Source organism: Pygocentrus nattereri, chromosome 23 (genome assembly GCF_015220715.1).
Source record: "Pygocentrus nattereri isolate fPygNat1 chromosome 23, fPygNat1.pri, whole genome shotgun sequence".
NCBI classification, from domain to species: domain Eukaryota; kingdom Metazoa; phylum Chordata; class Actinopteri; order Characiformes; family Serrasalmidae; genus Pygocentrus; species Pygocentrus nattereri.
The window spans coordinates 4202345-4217933 of record NC_051233.1 but is presented as its reverse complement, the minus strand read 5'-3'; the positions used below and the strand labels follow the sequence as shown (position 1 = coordinate 4217933).

The following is a 15589-nucleotide window of genomic DNA, read 5'->3' as shown; positions in this document are numbered from 1 at the left end:
AAGTGGAAGAAACGTGGAGAGTCTGACTGCAGACGGGATCGAAACAGTTGGTTCTTTTTCAGGTGAATGGATTCGTTTCCTGCCGTAAATTGAATAAACAGCGGCGTCGTCTGACGTCTGTCACTGTGTTTATGGGTTTAGTTTATGTCAGAAGACGAGAAGAGAAGCACCAGAGCTCAAGCTGAACTCCGTAAGCTGGAAACGAGTGAAGCCCCAACAGCCGAACGAGCGCAGCGTTCACCACGAGGCTGAGGTTGACTTCAGACATGAAATATCAGCAGAACATTGGTGCATAATGAGTGCACAACTGAAAGGTCAGCTGTTTCTAGAGGCAAAAAAGTTAAAGCATTAATGTTGGTAACTGTCAGAAAACACTTTAGATTCCTTTTTTATTGTTAATTCAATTCTTTTTCTCACTAAAGTGCCATCCAAGGACCACCGAGGGGTGCTTTGCGGCCCACTCGAGGTCCTCAGCCCAGCGGTTGGCAAACCCTGCTCTGTGGGATGGAATCTCACTTTTATCTTGATCTTGGAGGCACTGCTATCGAACTGAAGGCTTGAGGCAATGGAGCATAGCAACGACTGGAAATTGAGGAAACTGAGGAAATAAGGCGGAGCTTGGCAGAGAGTGTAATGATAATACAGTGAAAGCACTCACAGAAAACCATTCAAACCTTAAAAATATTGGCTTAATGATTATTCTTTCCCCATTCAAATGGCTGCACCCCAGCCTCTAACCAATCAGACTGTCTTTTAACTGTGTGCTATGAGCATCTTCACCAATCACAGTTCCAGATGAGTGCTTCTGTGGGTGATTTGATTGACTATATTAAATGAAATGGTTTATAAAGATGATCTTTATCAGAATAATGCAGGACACCAATGGGTAACCATTATGATTTTGAGATACTGCAGTGCAGATGGAAATCGCAGGATGTAGTAAAACGAGAAACTGGTATTCTGTCCAGTATCGTGGACTCTGAGCAACAGGTATCTGGCACATGGTGTCCCTCCAGTCTCAGCACATCATTCTGGCTCTTTGGCCCTTTAATTGCCTCTGATTGTTTGTGCTTTTGTGTTGAGGCCTGATCCCAGCTGTGTTAATGCGGTTGCGCTATTCCAGCGAAACGTTCCAACGTGATCTAATTAACATGTTTTAAACACGCTGGGAAGCTCGTCACCTCAGGTCAAGCAACAAATGCACAATGATAGAATGATCACAAATCATCGTGGTGATGTTCCAGTGGGAGCTTTCCAATAAAACCTTTCAGACGTGAACCTTCCGGTAAGAGCGCTGACTGGATGCAGAATGTTGACGTCTTGCATAGTTATGAGTTATTTAGACTCAGTTTATGAATATTGAGATTAAGTCGAAAAGGCATCGCTGCTGTTTATGCGCATAATTAAGAAAACATGCACATGTGCTTTCAGCCGTTTCAGCCATACAGTACAGTGTTGTCATGAAAACATAAATAAAAGTAGGATTTCAGAATTTTAATTTAAGGATGTCATTGTCCATCTGAGTGAACCGTTTATAAATCAAAGCCCTTTTTATATACAGGTAACTGGACGATTGAATGCTCAGTTGTTTCCTCACTGGCTGTCTATCAGTTGCATTAATACAACCCCAATTCCAAACAAGCTGGGTAAAATCTAAATAAATGTAAATAAAAACAGAATTCAATGCGTTGTAAATCTCATAGACCCATATTTTATTAACAGAACACAGAACACATATCAGATGTTAAAAGTGAGACGTTTTACCATTTCATGAAAAATATTAACTCATTTAGAAGTTGATGGCAGCAATGCATCTCAGAAAAGTTGGGACAGGGCCGTGTCTACCATTGTGTAGCATCCCCTCTTCTTTAACAACAGTCTGTAAATGTCTGGGAAGTGAGGAGACCAACTGCTGGAGTTCTGGGAGAGGAATGTTGTCCCTTTCTTATTTGATGTAGGATCCTAGCCGCTCAACAGTCCTGGGTATACTTTGCCAGATTTTTCCTTTAATGATGCTTTGGCCCAGAGAAGGCGGCAGCGTTTCTGGATTGTGTTGACATACGGCTTCTTCTTTGCATGACACAGCTTTAACCTGCATTTGTGGATTGCACAGCAAACTGTGTCCACAGATAATGATTTCTGGACGTGTTCCTGAGCTCATGCAGTGATTTCCAGCAGAGAATCATACCTGTTTTTAACGCAGTGCTTCCTGAGGGCCCGAAGATCACAAGCATCCAATATTGACCGTCAGCCTTGTACCCTGCGTACAGGAAATTCTGCAGATTCTCTTCATCTTTTGATGATATTATGTACTGTAGATGGTGGGATATCCAAAGTCTTCGCAATTTTACATTGAAGAACATTTTTCTTCAGGCCTCAGTGAACACATTTTTATATTGACGTTTCTCCACATTTTCATTTCAATCCCTGTGATTTTGGAACGATCTGCTTTATGTTTGTTTGCTTAAGTGGGTAAAATATACGGATGTTAAAAAAGTCCAAAAGTATCGTGCAAAACACTGGAATGGGGCAGAAGTATTTCTAAAGAGCAGGACCGAATTGCTTTATATGGAACTGAACTGAATTCAGTTGAACTGAACCGAACAGAACTAGAGCGGCTCAGTGGCGTGGTGGATAGCGCTGTCACCTCACAGCGAGGAAGGCCTGGGTTCGATTCCCCGGCCGGGAGACCAGGGTCCTCTCTGTGTGGAATTTGTATGTTCTCCCTGTGTCTGGGTGGGTTCCCTCCGGGTTCTATATATCTCATTGCTGTCAGAAGAAAACCTTGCATTTCAGTTTTTGATCTGAAAACGCCTGTTGCTCTTTACATTGTGTGAAAATTTCATGATGAATGGATCAAAAGAAAAGGGCAAAAACGAATCGGAAAAATGTGCGGCTCCATTGACTTACATTGAAATTAAAGTAAGTTTTCTTCCCATTAAGTTACGATTTTTGAGACACGAGGTTTTCTGCTGACAACAGCGACACACATTTTATTTATATATGCACATTTTTTTACATGTCAGTTTGTGTGTCTATCCATGAACAGCGTTCACTGGCCTCCACAGTATTGTGACTTCACAGAAAACTATTTTTGCCATGTTATATATATTCATTCCCCACCACATAGTATCAGGTGCTTACTAGAAAAAACTAAAAATACACCACGTCCCTTTCATACATACATGCGCTGAAACGCAAGCCTGCTAATTGTTCAGCGTTCCGCGTGTTGAATGGTCAGTGTATCGGCGCAGATGCTGATTGTGTGGGAGGGGCCGGTCGCTCCATATAAACAGCAGCAGCGGCTCCTGCAGCACCACAGTGGGACAAAGTCATGATGAGCGCGCATGCACAGTCCGTGCTCTGCCTCCTGTGCGCCTTGCTGGCGCTTTCGTCTGCATGCTACATCCAGAACTGCCCCAGAGGGGGCAAAAGATCCGCCCTGGACATCGATCTCCTCAGACCGGTAAGAACAACAGCTCATCGTTTGAGAGGACAGACAGGTACGCGATTTCCAGCCGTTGCGCGCAGTGCCAGATCGATATTAGGTGGGGATCGAGGCTTGCGGCAACAAGAGTGTGTGGTATTGCACCTCAGGTCGTCAGTCAGGACCGCAGGATTAAGAGCGCAGTCGCAAAGAGGGGAGATTATCTGTGCGTAACGGTCCGTGCGTAAAGTGGCGCCTCCACCATTACGCACAAAAAACACTTCACTAAAAGTGCCATTTCGGCAAGGGTAGCAGCGCCGTTTGGTTCCCTTCGCTGCTCATTACCCAGTAAGCGTTATGCATTACATAGCTGATGTGAATATGTGTAATATGAAGCTAATGTAAGTTATGCACTGAGGAATTTAAAGTAGGGACCCGCACACCGACCCTTAGGGTCTTTGGATACAAAAGACAAAACGTGTAGTCTTCTCTCAGCAGCTGATTGTGTCCACTTTCAGTGTCTGGCGTGTGGTCCCGGAGGGAAGGGCCGCTGCTTTGGCAGCAGTATCTGCTGTGGGGAAGGACTGGGCTGCTTCATGGGCTCTCCAGAGACTGCCCGCTGCTCAGAGGAAGACTACCTGCCTTCTCCGTGTGAGGCTGGAAGAAAGCCGTGCGGGGCTGAGGAGGGCCACTGCGCTGCACCTGGAGTGTGCTGCCACTCAGGTGGGCTTCCTTTTGTCTCTTTCCAAACTTAAAGATGCAAACAAAGTCATTCGGAGTGGTTTGGTGTGAAATGCTCTGTTTTAAAGAAACACAGTGGCGGGGACAGGAATCAGATTGTGGCCCACATCATTTTCACAGAGGTGGAGATCTGAGTGCCAGGAGATCTGATTGTTCTAAAGTTCTAGATTTACCATCATCATTACATATAAAACTCAGAAGACATGAGTAGGTTCACTGGTAGTTTCGGATAGTAAATAAAATGGCTATGGGGTAGACATGGCAACCCCTGGTTCCTATCACCACCACTGTGAAGAAATCTCAGTACGTTTCTCTGCAATGAGCCATTTCACATCAAACCACTCTGAACGACTCTGCTTAGGTCTGATTTAATTTTACAGTAATGTTCAAAAATCAGTGAACTTCCCCTTTAAACTCAGACCAAAGGAAAGCATAAGACATACTATAGCATATAACTTACAATAGAAGCTATTTTTGTATAAGGTGGGCTGTAGTAAGATGGACTTGTGCAGTGGCATCCAGGTTACAGATGCATGGATACAGGTATTTTTCATGCATCTGCTGATGGCAAAAAAAACAGTTACAGTATGCAAAAGTTTGGGCACCCCTGGTCAAAAGACAGCCCGCACACTTTTACTGCACAACTATGGTTTATATGCAGAGTTCAGCAGATTGGGGGAAAAATAAAACATAAAATGTGGCATATGCAACAGTTATGACTCATTTTGTATTGCATTCCCTCCCCAATATATTAGACCCAGCGAATAAACAGAAATTGTGCACTGAAATTCTCTGTAGAGGATGAGTGAACTTATTTAGACTCAACAAATAAAATATCAACAAATGCAAAGGCATTTATTATATGAGTGTCACCCAAACGTTCAGAGCCCTAAATATATCCTTAAATATTAGTCCAATCTAAACATGTCCAAAATATTTTAAAGAAAAATTTACTAGCAATACTGATATGATGCCGATATTATCGTGGATTCTCAATCCAGGAGGTACGCACCACCTGTATCCAGGTAGGTTGTGCAGCCTAAACCGGTACTCAAAAGTATTGTTTCAATACATTAAAGACGAAAAAACTGCCTAGTAAAAAACACAACTTCAGTAAAAATCAGGTCCAAGAACTTCTCCAGTACAGAGTTCCCTTTAGAACTGCAGGTCAACGACTTTGGACATCCAACGTCACGCTTGTTTGGATGGATCATTCTCAGCACTGCAGTAACACTGACATGGTGGTGGTGTGTTAGTGTGTGTGTTGTGCTGGTATAAGTGGATCAGACACAGCAGTGCTGCTGGAGTTTTTAAACACTGTGTCCACTCACTGTCCACTCTGTTAGACACTCCTACCTTGTCTGTCCACCTTGTAGATGTAAAGTCAGAGACGACAGCTCATCTGCTGCTGCACAGTGTGTGTTGGTCGTCCTCTAGTCCTTCATCAGTGGTCACAGGACGCTGCCCACCGGACGCTGTTAGCTGGATATGTTTGGTTGGTGGACTGTTCTCAGTCCAGCAGTGACACTGACGTGTTTATAACTCCAGCAGCACTGGTGTGTCTGATCCACTCAGACCAGCACAACACACCACCACCACATCAGTGTTCCTGCAGTGCTGAGAATGACCCACCACCCAAATAGTACCTGCTCTGTGAGGGTCCATGGGGGTCCTGACCACTGAAGAACAGGGTAACAGAGTATGAGAGAAACAGATGGACTACAGTCTGTAACTGTAGAACTACAGAGTGCAGCTATACAGTAAGTGGAGCTGATAAAGTGGACAATGAGCGTAGAAACGAGGAGGTGGTCATGATGTTAGGCCTGATGTGCTGTCTGTATATATTGCCCCCATCTACTTGGTTACTGTACTCACCAAGGTTCTATGCTGCACATGCTCATGGTGATGACTGTGTCTAGGCGGCTGCACGCTGGATCCAGAGTGTACGCAGGAGAGCAAAGCCGAAGAGCAGGCTGAGCCGAACGGCAGCTTACTGGGAACGTCACGAGGAGAGCTTCTTCTGCGCATGCTCCAATCCAGCAGGGCAAGGAACCCATACTGACCTCCTGCACTACACTGACCACTCACAGTGCCTGGTTAAAGCTCACACACACATACACAGAGTGAATTATCATGTACAGCATGTGAACTTCACAAGGTCACAGACGAAGGCATCCTGAGACGATCAGCTGTTACACACTGCGATTCTGCTTGATAAGTTATTGTAGCTCTATTCATGTTATGCTGCAATAATAACGATGTGGTTCCTTATGCCATCATTTGGAAATATGCACTGTACATCTGCATGGAGTGTAAATACAGTGTATAGCAAATAAAAATGCTCTTTCACTGCTTGCATCTGCCTTGCCTTTACGTAAGTCACTGAATATTATATCAGGTAAAGTTTTAGGCATCTAAGCAAATTTTTAACCAGCTGACCTCAGCAGTGAGTTTATCACAATATACATTAGAATAAAGTCGTATTCATAATTCAGATAAACATAAAAACAATAAACAGTAACAAGAATTTCTCGGGTCCATATTTTTCCTCGACACCTTCACAGCCGCCACAGAGACTCGTTAATATCATCAATTACATCATGAGCTCAATTTACTGAGCACTGATTGGTCAAACCAGGAGCTGCTTTTTAACTACATATAATACTGGACTTCCTCGAGGAGGAGAGGCTTGGAGATGGGTAAACAAACACGCCAACATCCAGAAAATCACTGTTTATTATTTATATATCATAAATATTCTATAAATTTAGTTTATTCAAATATTAACACTTTTCTCAGCAAATAAACACAAACTACACAAATAAATAGATTTTATCTCCCAAAGTTTTACGCTGCTGCACTGGGTCGGTATGACCAACAGGTCTAAACCAGCTCTAAACAAAGTGACCGCTGGGCCCTGATTGGTGCTCTGGCTTTGCGCTTCTTTCGTTTTGACATGTTACGTTTTTATACACACAGAAACCAAAAGGAACGACAGATTTCTCAAAATGTAGGAGGAAAAAGTCGGATATTAGACTCTGAAATGTAGTGGAGTGAAAGGAGAAAGTCCAGAATGGAGAAACTTCAGTACAGATACACCAAAAATACTAAAGTACAGAAACTAATTACATTTACTCAGTTACTCAGTTACTGTCCACCACACTGCCTATTGGCTATACTGAGACTTGGCCAAAGTTGAAAACATTTGAACGTCCTGTTGAAAAGCAGGTTAAATGCTTCACTTCTGAGTGAAAGCAACTTGAATACATCAGCCACGCAGTAAAATCTCACAGGCTCTCGCATCTCTTCGCTGTAGTGTGTCAGCACTGCTGTCCCGTCGTGAGATCACAGACAGGCTTTATCCTGGATCGTACATTATAGAGTGATTCAAAAAGATTCATCTGATTTCAAAGCGCCATAATTTTATAACCGTGAGGCGCCGAGGAACCAATCACAATCCAACTGTAAGAGGGGGTCATAGAGTTTCTGACCGGCTCCTTCAGTCTGAGAGGAGCTGAGACCCCTGAGCAGAAGGTTCTGCGTTCTCCACGTCAATCAGAGTGAATCCGTCAGAACTGAGCGGTGTGATGTTCATCAGCAGTGAAGCTCCAGCAGCTCAGAACGTTCGGCGCTGGTTCCACAGCACTGGATGATCTCCGAAATCCCACTGAAAGAGCCGTGAGAGCAGCGACGCCCGACATGCTCAGTCCAGTCTGGGATGAGTTTGACTGTGGTGTTGATGTCGTCCGTACAGCTGGAGGAGGTTCAGACTGAGACCTTGTAGAATTACATAATAAACTTCATGCTCATTTGAGCCGTTTACAGTTCACTGCACTGATCTGTGATGATTTACAAGTGAAATTAATCATTTTAAAATCAGATCAATCTTTTTGAATCACTGGATTTGACCTTCGGTCTGGTTTTACTTACTAAAGTGCTGGAAGACTGAGGCTGGGTACGCTCTGAGCTCTGAGGTCTTTGAACCATAAAGCAAAACAACTCTAACCGAGTGCAAAAACACCCCTATTTTCTCTGCAGCTTTCCAGTTTTGGAAATTTTTTGACTACATTCCTTATGGAAGAAACATCTCCTGAAAATGAACTACTTAGTGGCTGTTTTAAGTTTAAATTAAAACTTTAATTTTTAAATAAAAAAATGAAGGTTGGTCTCTATAAAGGGACAAAAATCACACGGAGAGAAAAACAATTTTAAAATAAAATGAACTTTATTTACTATGAACAATTAAATGATTTCAATTAACCTGAATTCTGCCATAAAAACAGGCAAACACTGCATATCACATCAAGTCGATGACTTCTCCCCCAAACTGAAGTAATGAATCAATAAACAAAACAACCTGAGACAGAGAGAGAGAGAGAGAGAGAGAGAGAGAGAGAGAGAGAGAGAGAGAGAGAGAGAGAGAGAGAGAGAGAGAGAGAGAGAGAGAGAGAGAGAGAGAGAGAGAGAGAGAGAGAGAGAGAGAGAGAGAGAGAGAGAGAGAGAGAGAGAGAGAGAGACCCATAACAGGAGCTTAGGTGTAAAGCGAACAGGCAGAACAGAGACGAAGTACAGTGGTCCCGTCAGTGATGACCACCTTTTCCTTCATTCTCAATAAAGAAAATCAGAGATTCTTCACAGATGAATGATTTCATGTCTACATGACCGCGCCCCACTTTCAGTTCGTTACAAGTCAATTTGATTTATATATGGAGCATCTTCCCCTTCGACTCACATTTCTCATATTAAAATATGCTTAATACGTTCATTTAAATATGCTAAACAATCCCTACAGGTCAACTAAACATACTTGGTAAAATTCACATTAGAACAAGAAACTTGGCAACATTAATTTAGTGTTATTTCATGTCTGTGCAAGCCATCATAGACAGCAAAGGAACAATTGCACAGCAAGTAAAACAGTGCACGTAAAAACTGGCCCCTTAGCATGAAAAATGGGTTGGTACAGGATAGGAGGACGAAATATGAGTCTAGAACCGTGCGCACTCAGTTGCATACCTTTAAAAGAATACTTTGTGTTTATAACCTGCCACACCTGTAGCATTTGGTCACCTGCCACATGCAGCACAATGTCGACGCTTTTCCACGACTTTAAATTAATTTACAACAGCAGCCAGTGGGCAGCCAATGCTGAAACATCTGTTCTATTAGCACATTTTAAATCTTTTTAAGGTTTTCTAAATTATTGCACCTGGTACTCGATCAAATGCTACGCATGCGGCAGGTCGATTGGGCTGAAAAGCGCAGCAGAAGTCCTAGTTTATTTACTATAAAGACACAGGACACGTTATTAACGATTTGACGCTACTTCTCTTGGAGTGCTGATGAGGTACATGACATCGGAGTTCGTAGCAGGGCGTCAACATCTTCCTTCAAAGCTGGAAAAAGGGAAAAGGTTTCGATGTTAGATCTTTCAACTGTTCCCTTGACGCTCCTTTAACCCGCCACACAATCCTACCTGGCCCACAAAAGTATTTTAATTCTCTTTTATAAAAAGTTAGTTAGCTTCAGTCGCAGAAGCTGACTGGTTCTCAACCGTTCTTATTTATTTCACAAACACAATCACTCCGGTGAGACGCTGTTGCTAAGCAACGGCTTTGACAGCTGTAGGAGACGCTCAAGCAATTTGAACGTTTTTACCTCTTGCTTTGATCATAAACAGAAAACGGACACTGTTAAGATCACATCTGACCGACAGCCGATTTGGTCCGACTCTGAAGACGAGATGACACTAAATTCCCAAACTGCCATCGCCACTGAGGAGCTGGAGAACGAACTGCCGGCTGAGCAGCGAGTGGGCGGAGCTCGTTACTCTGACTAGCTCCCTCTCGTGTTCTACTGCTTAATAAATATTAGCCCATTTCACAGTGTGCTTCACTACAGCCCCCAGCATGCACTGCAACATAATGTGTTCCGACTCTCCTACCCCTACAACAATGTATGGGACAACCTACATAAAAACACCCAATGCTCAGAAATGAGCCCAAGTCTTAATGAACATGCAGTAAAGAAAGGATGGCAGGTGTTTATCCCAGTCAAATACGCAGGTCTAAAAGACCGAGCTCCTGCACACATTTAAATCTGGAATATTTCAAGTGTCTCTATTTTTGCATATTTTGAATAAACAATGGTCATGTTGGGTTACAGCACGCTATTAATTAAAATGAAATAAAATATGAATTTTTGTCCTCTGGCCCACAGATTTCGGGAGGTTTTTTAATATGGTTCCTTTACTGCGGAGCTTGACATCCCTGCTTTAATGCCACGGTTCTCAAATACTTTGAATGAAGCGTCAACCCTGATCAGAACATTCAAGCACCACTGGAAAATGAGCACTCGGGTATCAGCCCACGCAGTTTTAACTGGGTTCACGTTTACGGAACTTAGCAGACGCTCTTATCCGACTTCATGTAATGCTGCTTTTATATGTTGGTGGTAGACGGACCGTGATGAACCGGTTCGGATGTTCAACAGTACCATTTTCCTCAACTTTTGCTGTTAGCGGCAGCTTTGTGACAAACCACATGTCGATTTTTCTGGAACACCAGGTCACAACTGCAGACTCCTCAACAACAAAACACTTCTGAAACCATGGTGGGAACTCGAACCCCATAAAGACCGCCATCGAGCTTACAAATCGAAAGTTTACACACATTTGAATTATTTTTTCATTCGCAACACCCACATAAATGAGTGTGAACCACTGACTTCACTCTTTATAAGGAGACAGTTACTTTTGTTTTGCTTTACTTTTTAAATTGGGGATGCACGATACTGACAGATGTTTCCATTTCACTCGTATTTGATGACGTACTGTACCACGAAAGAGCAGAATGTTTGGGCTGCTGTGCTAAAATGCCTGCATTTTATTTATTTCACCTCATATTTAACCTCATAACCAACGTCGAGGTTGCACTTCTGACTTCATCTGATCCTTTCAGGGTCAAACTGCAAAATGCAAAGCTTGCTTTTTCTTTCCTCAAAACAGCTGTACAAACATCCTAAATTGTCACTACTTCAAAAAACTATAATGTCCGATTGTGGCATGTTTAGGCTTTGTTCATACAGCAAGTAAAAGTGGCCCAAGTCCGATCTTTTTCCTCGTGTGTGTGTCTGTGTGACTGAAGCTGACATGTTCAATTCTGATTCGAGACGCTTTCACATGTGGAACTGAAATCTGATCCGTATCCGATCTGCGGCGATGCGACTCCGTCTGAGCGGCCAGATCGGAATTCAAGTGACCTTTAAATCAGTCCAACTCCACATTTGTCATGATTTCATGCTGCTGAGACGCAAACATTTGGGCTGATATTTCTGTACCGAAATTAGAAGAGACTCATCAAACCGCTCCCTATTCAGAGACTGCGAACGTGGCCGCAGGAGAACGAGGCTGCAGCGTCAAAGAACGGTCTGCTTAAGAGCCTGAAAGTTCGGAGAATCCGAACACACGAACCAAAGAAGTGGCTGCGCCCCTTTTTACGGCTCGAAATCATCCCGGGTGATGAGCCCAGCTGTCAGTCAGTGAAGCTTCATGACGGCTCCTGTGATGCCGGTGAAGATGAAGCCGATCCTCCGGGAGCGTTCGTTCGGGGGTTCGTTGGCAGTCGTGATTGTTTACCTCTGGTTGAGCCGCCATGTGAAGCAAAGTGAAGCTCTGTTCTTTTGCATATGCGGATCAGTTTAGGAGCTGATCTGTTCAGGTCGATGCCACATGTAGGTCTAAAACTGTGAATAGCCCAAAAAATGGATAAGAAAATCGGATTTGGGTCACTTATACCAGCAGTCTTTTTTCTTCTCCTATCACAGGTGATCACTGTGCCTTCTAAGAGCTAAAAGGTAAATTACTGCAATCATTTTTTACTGTGTTTTGCCAAAAGACCAGATTAAGCTCATCCAGAAAAAAAACATACCTCATGCTGCTGTTTGGTGGAGATGCGATCCCACAGCTGTAGCAGCTGCCCTCCTGCCTGTGGTTCCAGCTCCTGCACACCAGCGAGAGACACAAAAACAAACATGATTTCAGAACCTAATGTACAAAAAAACTACAGCACTGTGTGAAAGTTTCCCTCAGCAGTGAGTTTATCACAATATACATTAGAATAAAGTCACATTCATAATTCAAATAAACAGAAAAACAATAAACAGTAACAAAAATTTCTTGGGTCCATATTTTTCCTTGACACCTTCACAGCCGCCACAGAGACTCGTTAATATCATCAATTACATCATGAGCTCAATTTACTGAGCACTGATTGGTCAAACCAGGAGCTGCTTTTTAACTACATATAATACTGGACTTCCTCCAGGAGAGGCTTGGAGACGGGTAAACAAAACACACCAACATCACTATATATATATATATATTATTTGTGTAGTATGTGTCTTGGGTGACTTTCGCACAGTACTGTAAGTAAAACAAAAAGAAAAAAAAATATATAGGCTCTAGAACAAAATGTTACTGTGATGTACCAATCAAAGCGTAAATACTACTAAATACTACAAAAAGTACTAAATAATAAATACTAATCAAAGGATTAATTAAGCAATGCAGCTTTTTGTACGTTCAGTTTAAATGACCAATAGTCGTGATCGTATTAAATTAGTAGTGACAGCCTTAAAAATGCATTAAATTAATTATTGACATTATATCAATACTACTCTCCTGTATCCACAAGACACTGGTTGGGTTGGTAGTACATGCATATCGCTGTTGTCGCTGTTTGTTGGTTAGTGTAGTGGGTAACACCTCTGCCTTCTACGCTGTAGACTGGGGTTCAATGCCCCACCTGGGTAACCACCCTACACTATACCAATAAGAGTCCTTGGGCAAGACTCCCAACACCACCTTGGCCTGCCTGTGTAAAATGATCAAATTGTAAGTCGCTCTGGATAAGAGTGTCAGTTGTCGGAACGTTGTCGGAAGAAAACCTTGTATTTTTTCCAAAGTCATTTGGGGTCATTTCAGCTGGCCCATCCGTCATGAAACTTACCCACAATATAAAGAGCAACAGGTATTTTCAAATTATGTCAAAAACATAAGAAGTCAGAGGCCACCCTTTCCTTTTACTTCATTTCCAGTGAAAGTGCCAATGAAGCTGAAGGCATGACTGTTTCAGGGTCACAAATAAACATTTCACAGAAAACGACACAGAAGCCTCAACAGCCACATGATCTCATTTCAGTGATCGTGTTCTCCCTTTGTTTTTATTACAGCTGCCATTCTTTTCTTGCTTTCAGTTTTTTTAATCCAGTCTTTGAAGGCTGCGTTTTCTGCTGCTGTCTCTCACAGATGAAAGCATTAACTGTCTTTAACTGATAGAAGCGTTAAAGGGGAAATCCACCTGTAAACATACTGATTCAGAGCGGTTTGGTGTGAAATGGCTCAGACGTGTTTACAGTGCTGGTGATGGGAACCAGAGGTCGATATATACAGATATAGTCAGATATACACAGATATAGTCATTTACTATCCAGAACCACCAGAGAACCTACACGAGTCTTCTGAGTTAACTCTCTTTGAGGGGGCTTTTAGAGGTGGACGTCTGGTTCCTATCACCACCACTGTGAACAGTTCTGACATTTCAGTCGTTTAATTGTGCAGAAAGTTTGAAAAACTGGCAGAGTTCCCCTTTAAAGTGTCGGATTTTTATTTAAAAATTGCTAATAACATGCTAACGTCTCGTTAGCTACCTAGCTAACTTTCCCGTTCCACCTTAAATAGTCCAGCAGTTCCGACGCCTGAAGCGCCAGAATGTATCTGCTGTATTTAAGGTGGAACGGGAAAATTCGAACAAGAATCTGTTGAATCTCTGACTTCAGCTTCATATCACTGAAGAATTAGTGGGGGTGATAATAAATAATTGCCCCCCTCTTTGAAGGCGTATGATCCCTAAATGTAACTAAAGCCCAGCAGGGAGGAGCTGAACTTTCCCCTCCTCTGCTGTCCCTGCAGACCGGCAGGGTCACCTACAGAGCGGCGCTGGTAGCTGTTAATGAAGTGATGCTCTTTCTATTTGAGGGTCTCATTTCATAGGGCAGGATTTCAACCACTAACCCTTAGAACACTTCACAATCACAATCGGGCATTAAAAATTTTTGTCAGTGCCCCTTTAAATGAATCCTGACCAATACAGTCCATCTAAATATGAATGGATGCATCCAGTCAATCATTCCCACACGATCAAAGCCACAGTAACATTATTACTGCATTAAATTGTCAGCAGTTGCAGTTTCATGATTAAGTTTAGTCTTAACTTGGTGATCAAAGCACAAGTTTCACTGTTCTTGGTAAGACATGGATTAACACGTGTCTAGAACATCAACCCGGAGACCACGATAAGAAGGCCTCCTTCACAAGCGCTGCTTCGTCTGAGCGAATCGAGTGACCCACTCACTGTATTGTGGTAGAAAAAATACCCTTCAACAGAAAAGCTGTGTGTTCAGAAGTCCTTCAGAGAAAACGGATCATAAATAGCTCTGTTTTTGTAAAAGCATTTCAAAAAGACACTGGATTTCTAAGCTCTTCAGCGATCACGACAATGAAATTCAAGAGTCCTGCCCTTGAACATGCACATCTGTGACCACTGCTGGACGAGGCTGAATGGCCTCGATCTGCACCAAGGCTTCAAGGAGCAATGAGTGACGTTTATGAGCAAAAAAGAAGATGAAACACTATGTACACCGATCAGGCATAACATGATGACCGCCTTCTTGCTTCTCCACTCATTGTCCAGTTTATCAGCTCCACTTACTGTATAGCTGCACTCTGTAGTTCTACAGTTACAGACTGTAGTCCATCTGTTTCTCTGATACTCTGGTACCCTGTTCTTCAGTGGTCAGGACCCCCATGGACCCTCACAGAGCAGGTACTGTTTGGGTGGTGGATCATTCTCAGCTCTGCAGTAACACTGGTGTGGTGGTGGTGTGTTACTGTGTGTTATGCTGATACAGGTGGATCAGACACAGCAGTGCTCCTGGAGTTTTTAAACACCTCAGTGTCGCTGCTGGACTGAGAACAGTCCACCAACCAAAAATATCCAGCCAACAGCGTCCTGTGACCACTGATGAAGGACTAGAAGATGACCAACACAAACTGTGCAGCAGCAGATGAGCTGTCGTCTCTGACTTTACATCTACAAGGTGGACCGACAAGGTAGGAGAGTCTAATAGAGTGGACAGTGAGTGGACACAGTGTTTAAACCTCCAGCAGCGCTGCTGTGTCTGATGATGCTCCACTAATGCAGATGATGCTATGACATTGTATTAGTTTCATGACTAGTGGAAAACGATTCCATCACAGTTCTATGGATCTGTGCCACTACGGTGATGTACAAATCCAGAATGCTGCCATCACTTAAGGTGGAACAGGAAAATTCTAACAAGAAGCTGGCGAATCCAAACCAA

General features: G+C 43.0%; 2 protein-coding genes across 6 annotated transcripts in view; one reads left to right on the top strand and one right to left on the bottom strand.

Annotated features, from left to right (window-relative positions):
- The first annotated feature begins 3331 nt into the window (after positions 1–3331).
- LOC108438717 (oxytocin-neurophysin 1-like) lies at positions 3332–6526 on the top strand. The gene is made up of 3 exons (XM_017716719.2): positions 3332–3466; positions 3946–4150; positions 6088–6526. Exons 1-3 carry the CDS (start codon positions 3335–3337, stop codon positions 6228–6230), a joined length of 480 nt encoding a protein of 159 aa, XP_017572208.1. The 5' UTR covers positions 3332–3334; the 3' UTR covers positions 6231–6526.
- Positions 6527–8374: 1848 nt separating this feature from the next.
- LOC108438697 (3'-5' RNA helicase YTHDC2) overlaps positions 8375–15589 on the bottom strand; it is a 44582-nt gene continuing 37367 nt past the window's right edge. For 4 of the 5 annotated variants that reach the window (XM_017716679.2, XM_017716678.2, XM_017716681.2 and 1 more), the window contains 2 exons: positions 12097–12168; positions 8375–9564 (listed from right to left, as the gene is read on the bottom strand). In XM_017716679.2, coding sequence (XP_017572168.1) covers positions 9559–9564; positions 12097–12168 — 78 coding nt within the window. In that variant the 3' untranslated portion in view covers positions 8375–9558. Of the gene's footprint in view, positions 9565–10030; positions 11912–12096; positions 12169–15589 lie in introns of those variants that run through there. The other variant, XM_017716682.2, reaches the window with a different exon arrangement.

Excerpts from the sequence above, each read along its gene's own strand:
- LOC108438717 (XM_017716719.2), top strand. The coding sequence starts at position 3,335 with ATGATGAGCGCGCATGCACAGTCCGTGCTCTGCCTCCTGTGCGCCTTG. Across the intron at positions 3,467-3,945 it reads ACATCGATCTCCTCAGACCG|TGTCTGGCGTGTGGTCCCGG; the intron begins GTAAGAACAACA and ends GTCCACTTTCAG. Across the intron at positions 4,151-6,087 it reads TGGAGTGTGCTGCCACTCAG|GCGGCTGCACGCTGGATCCA; the intron begins GTGGGCTTCCTT and ends GACTGTGTCTAG.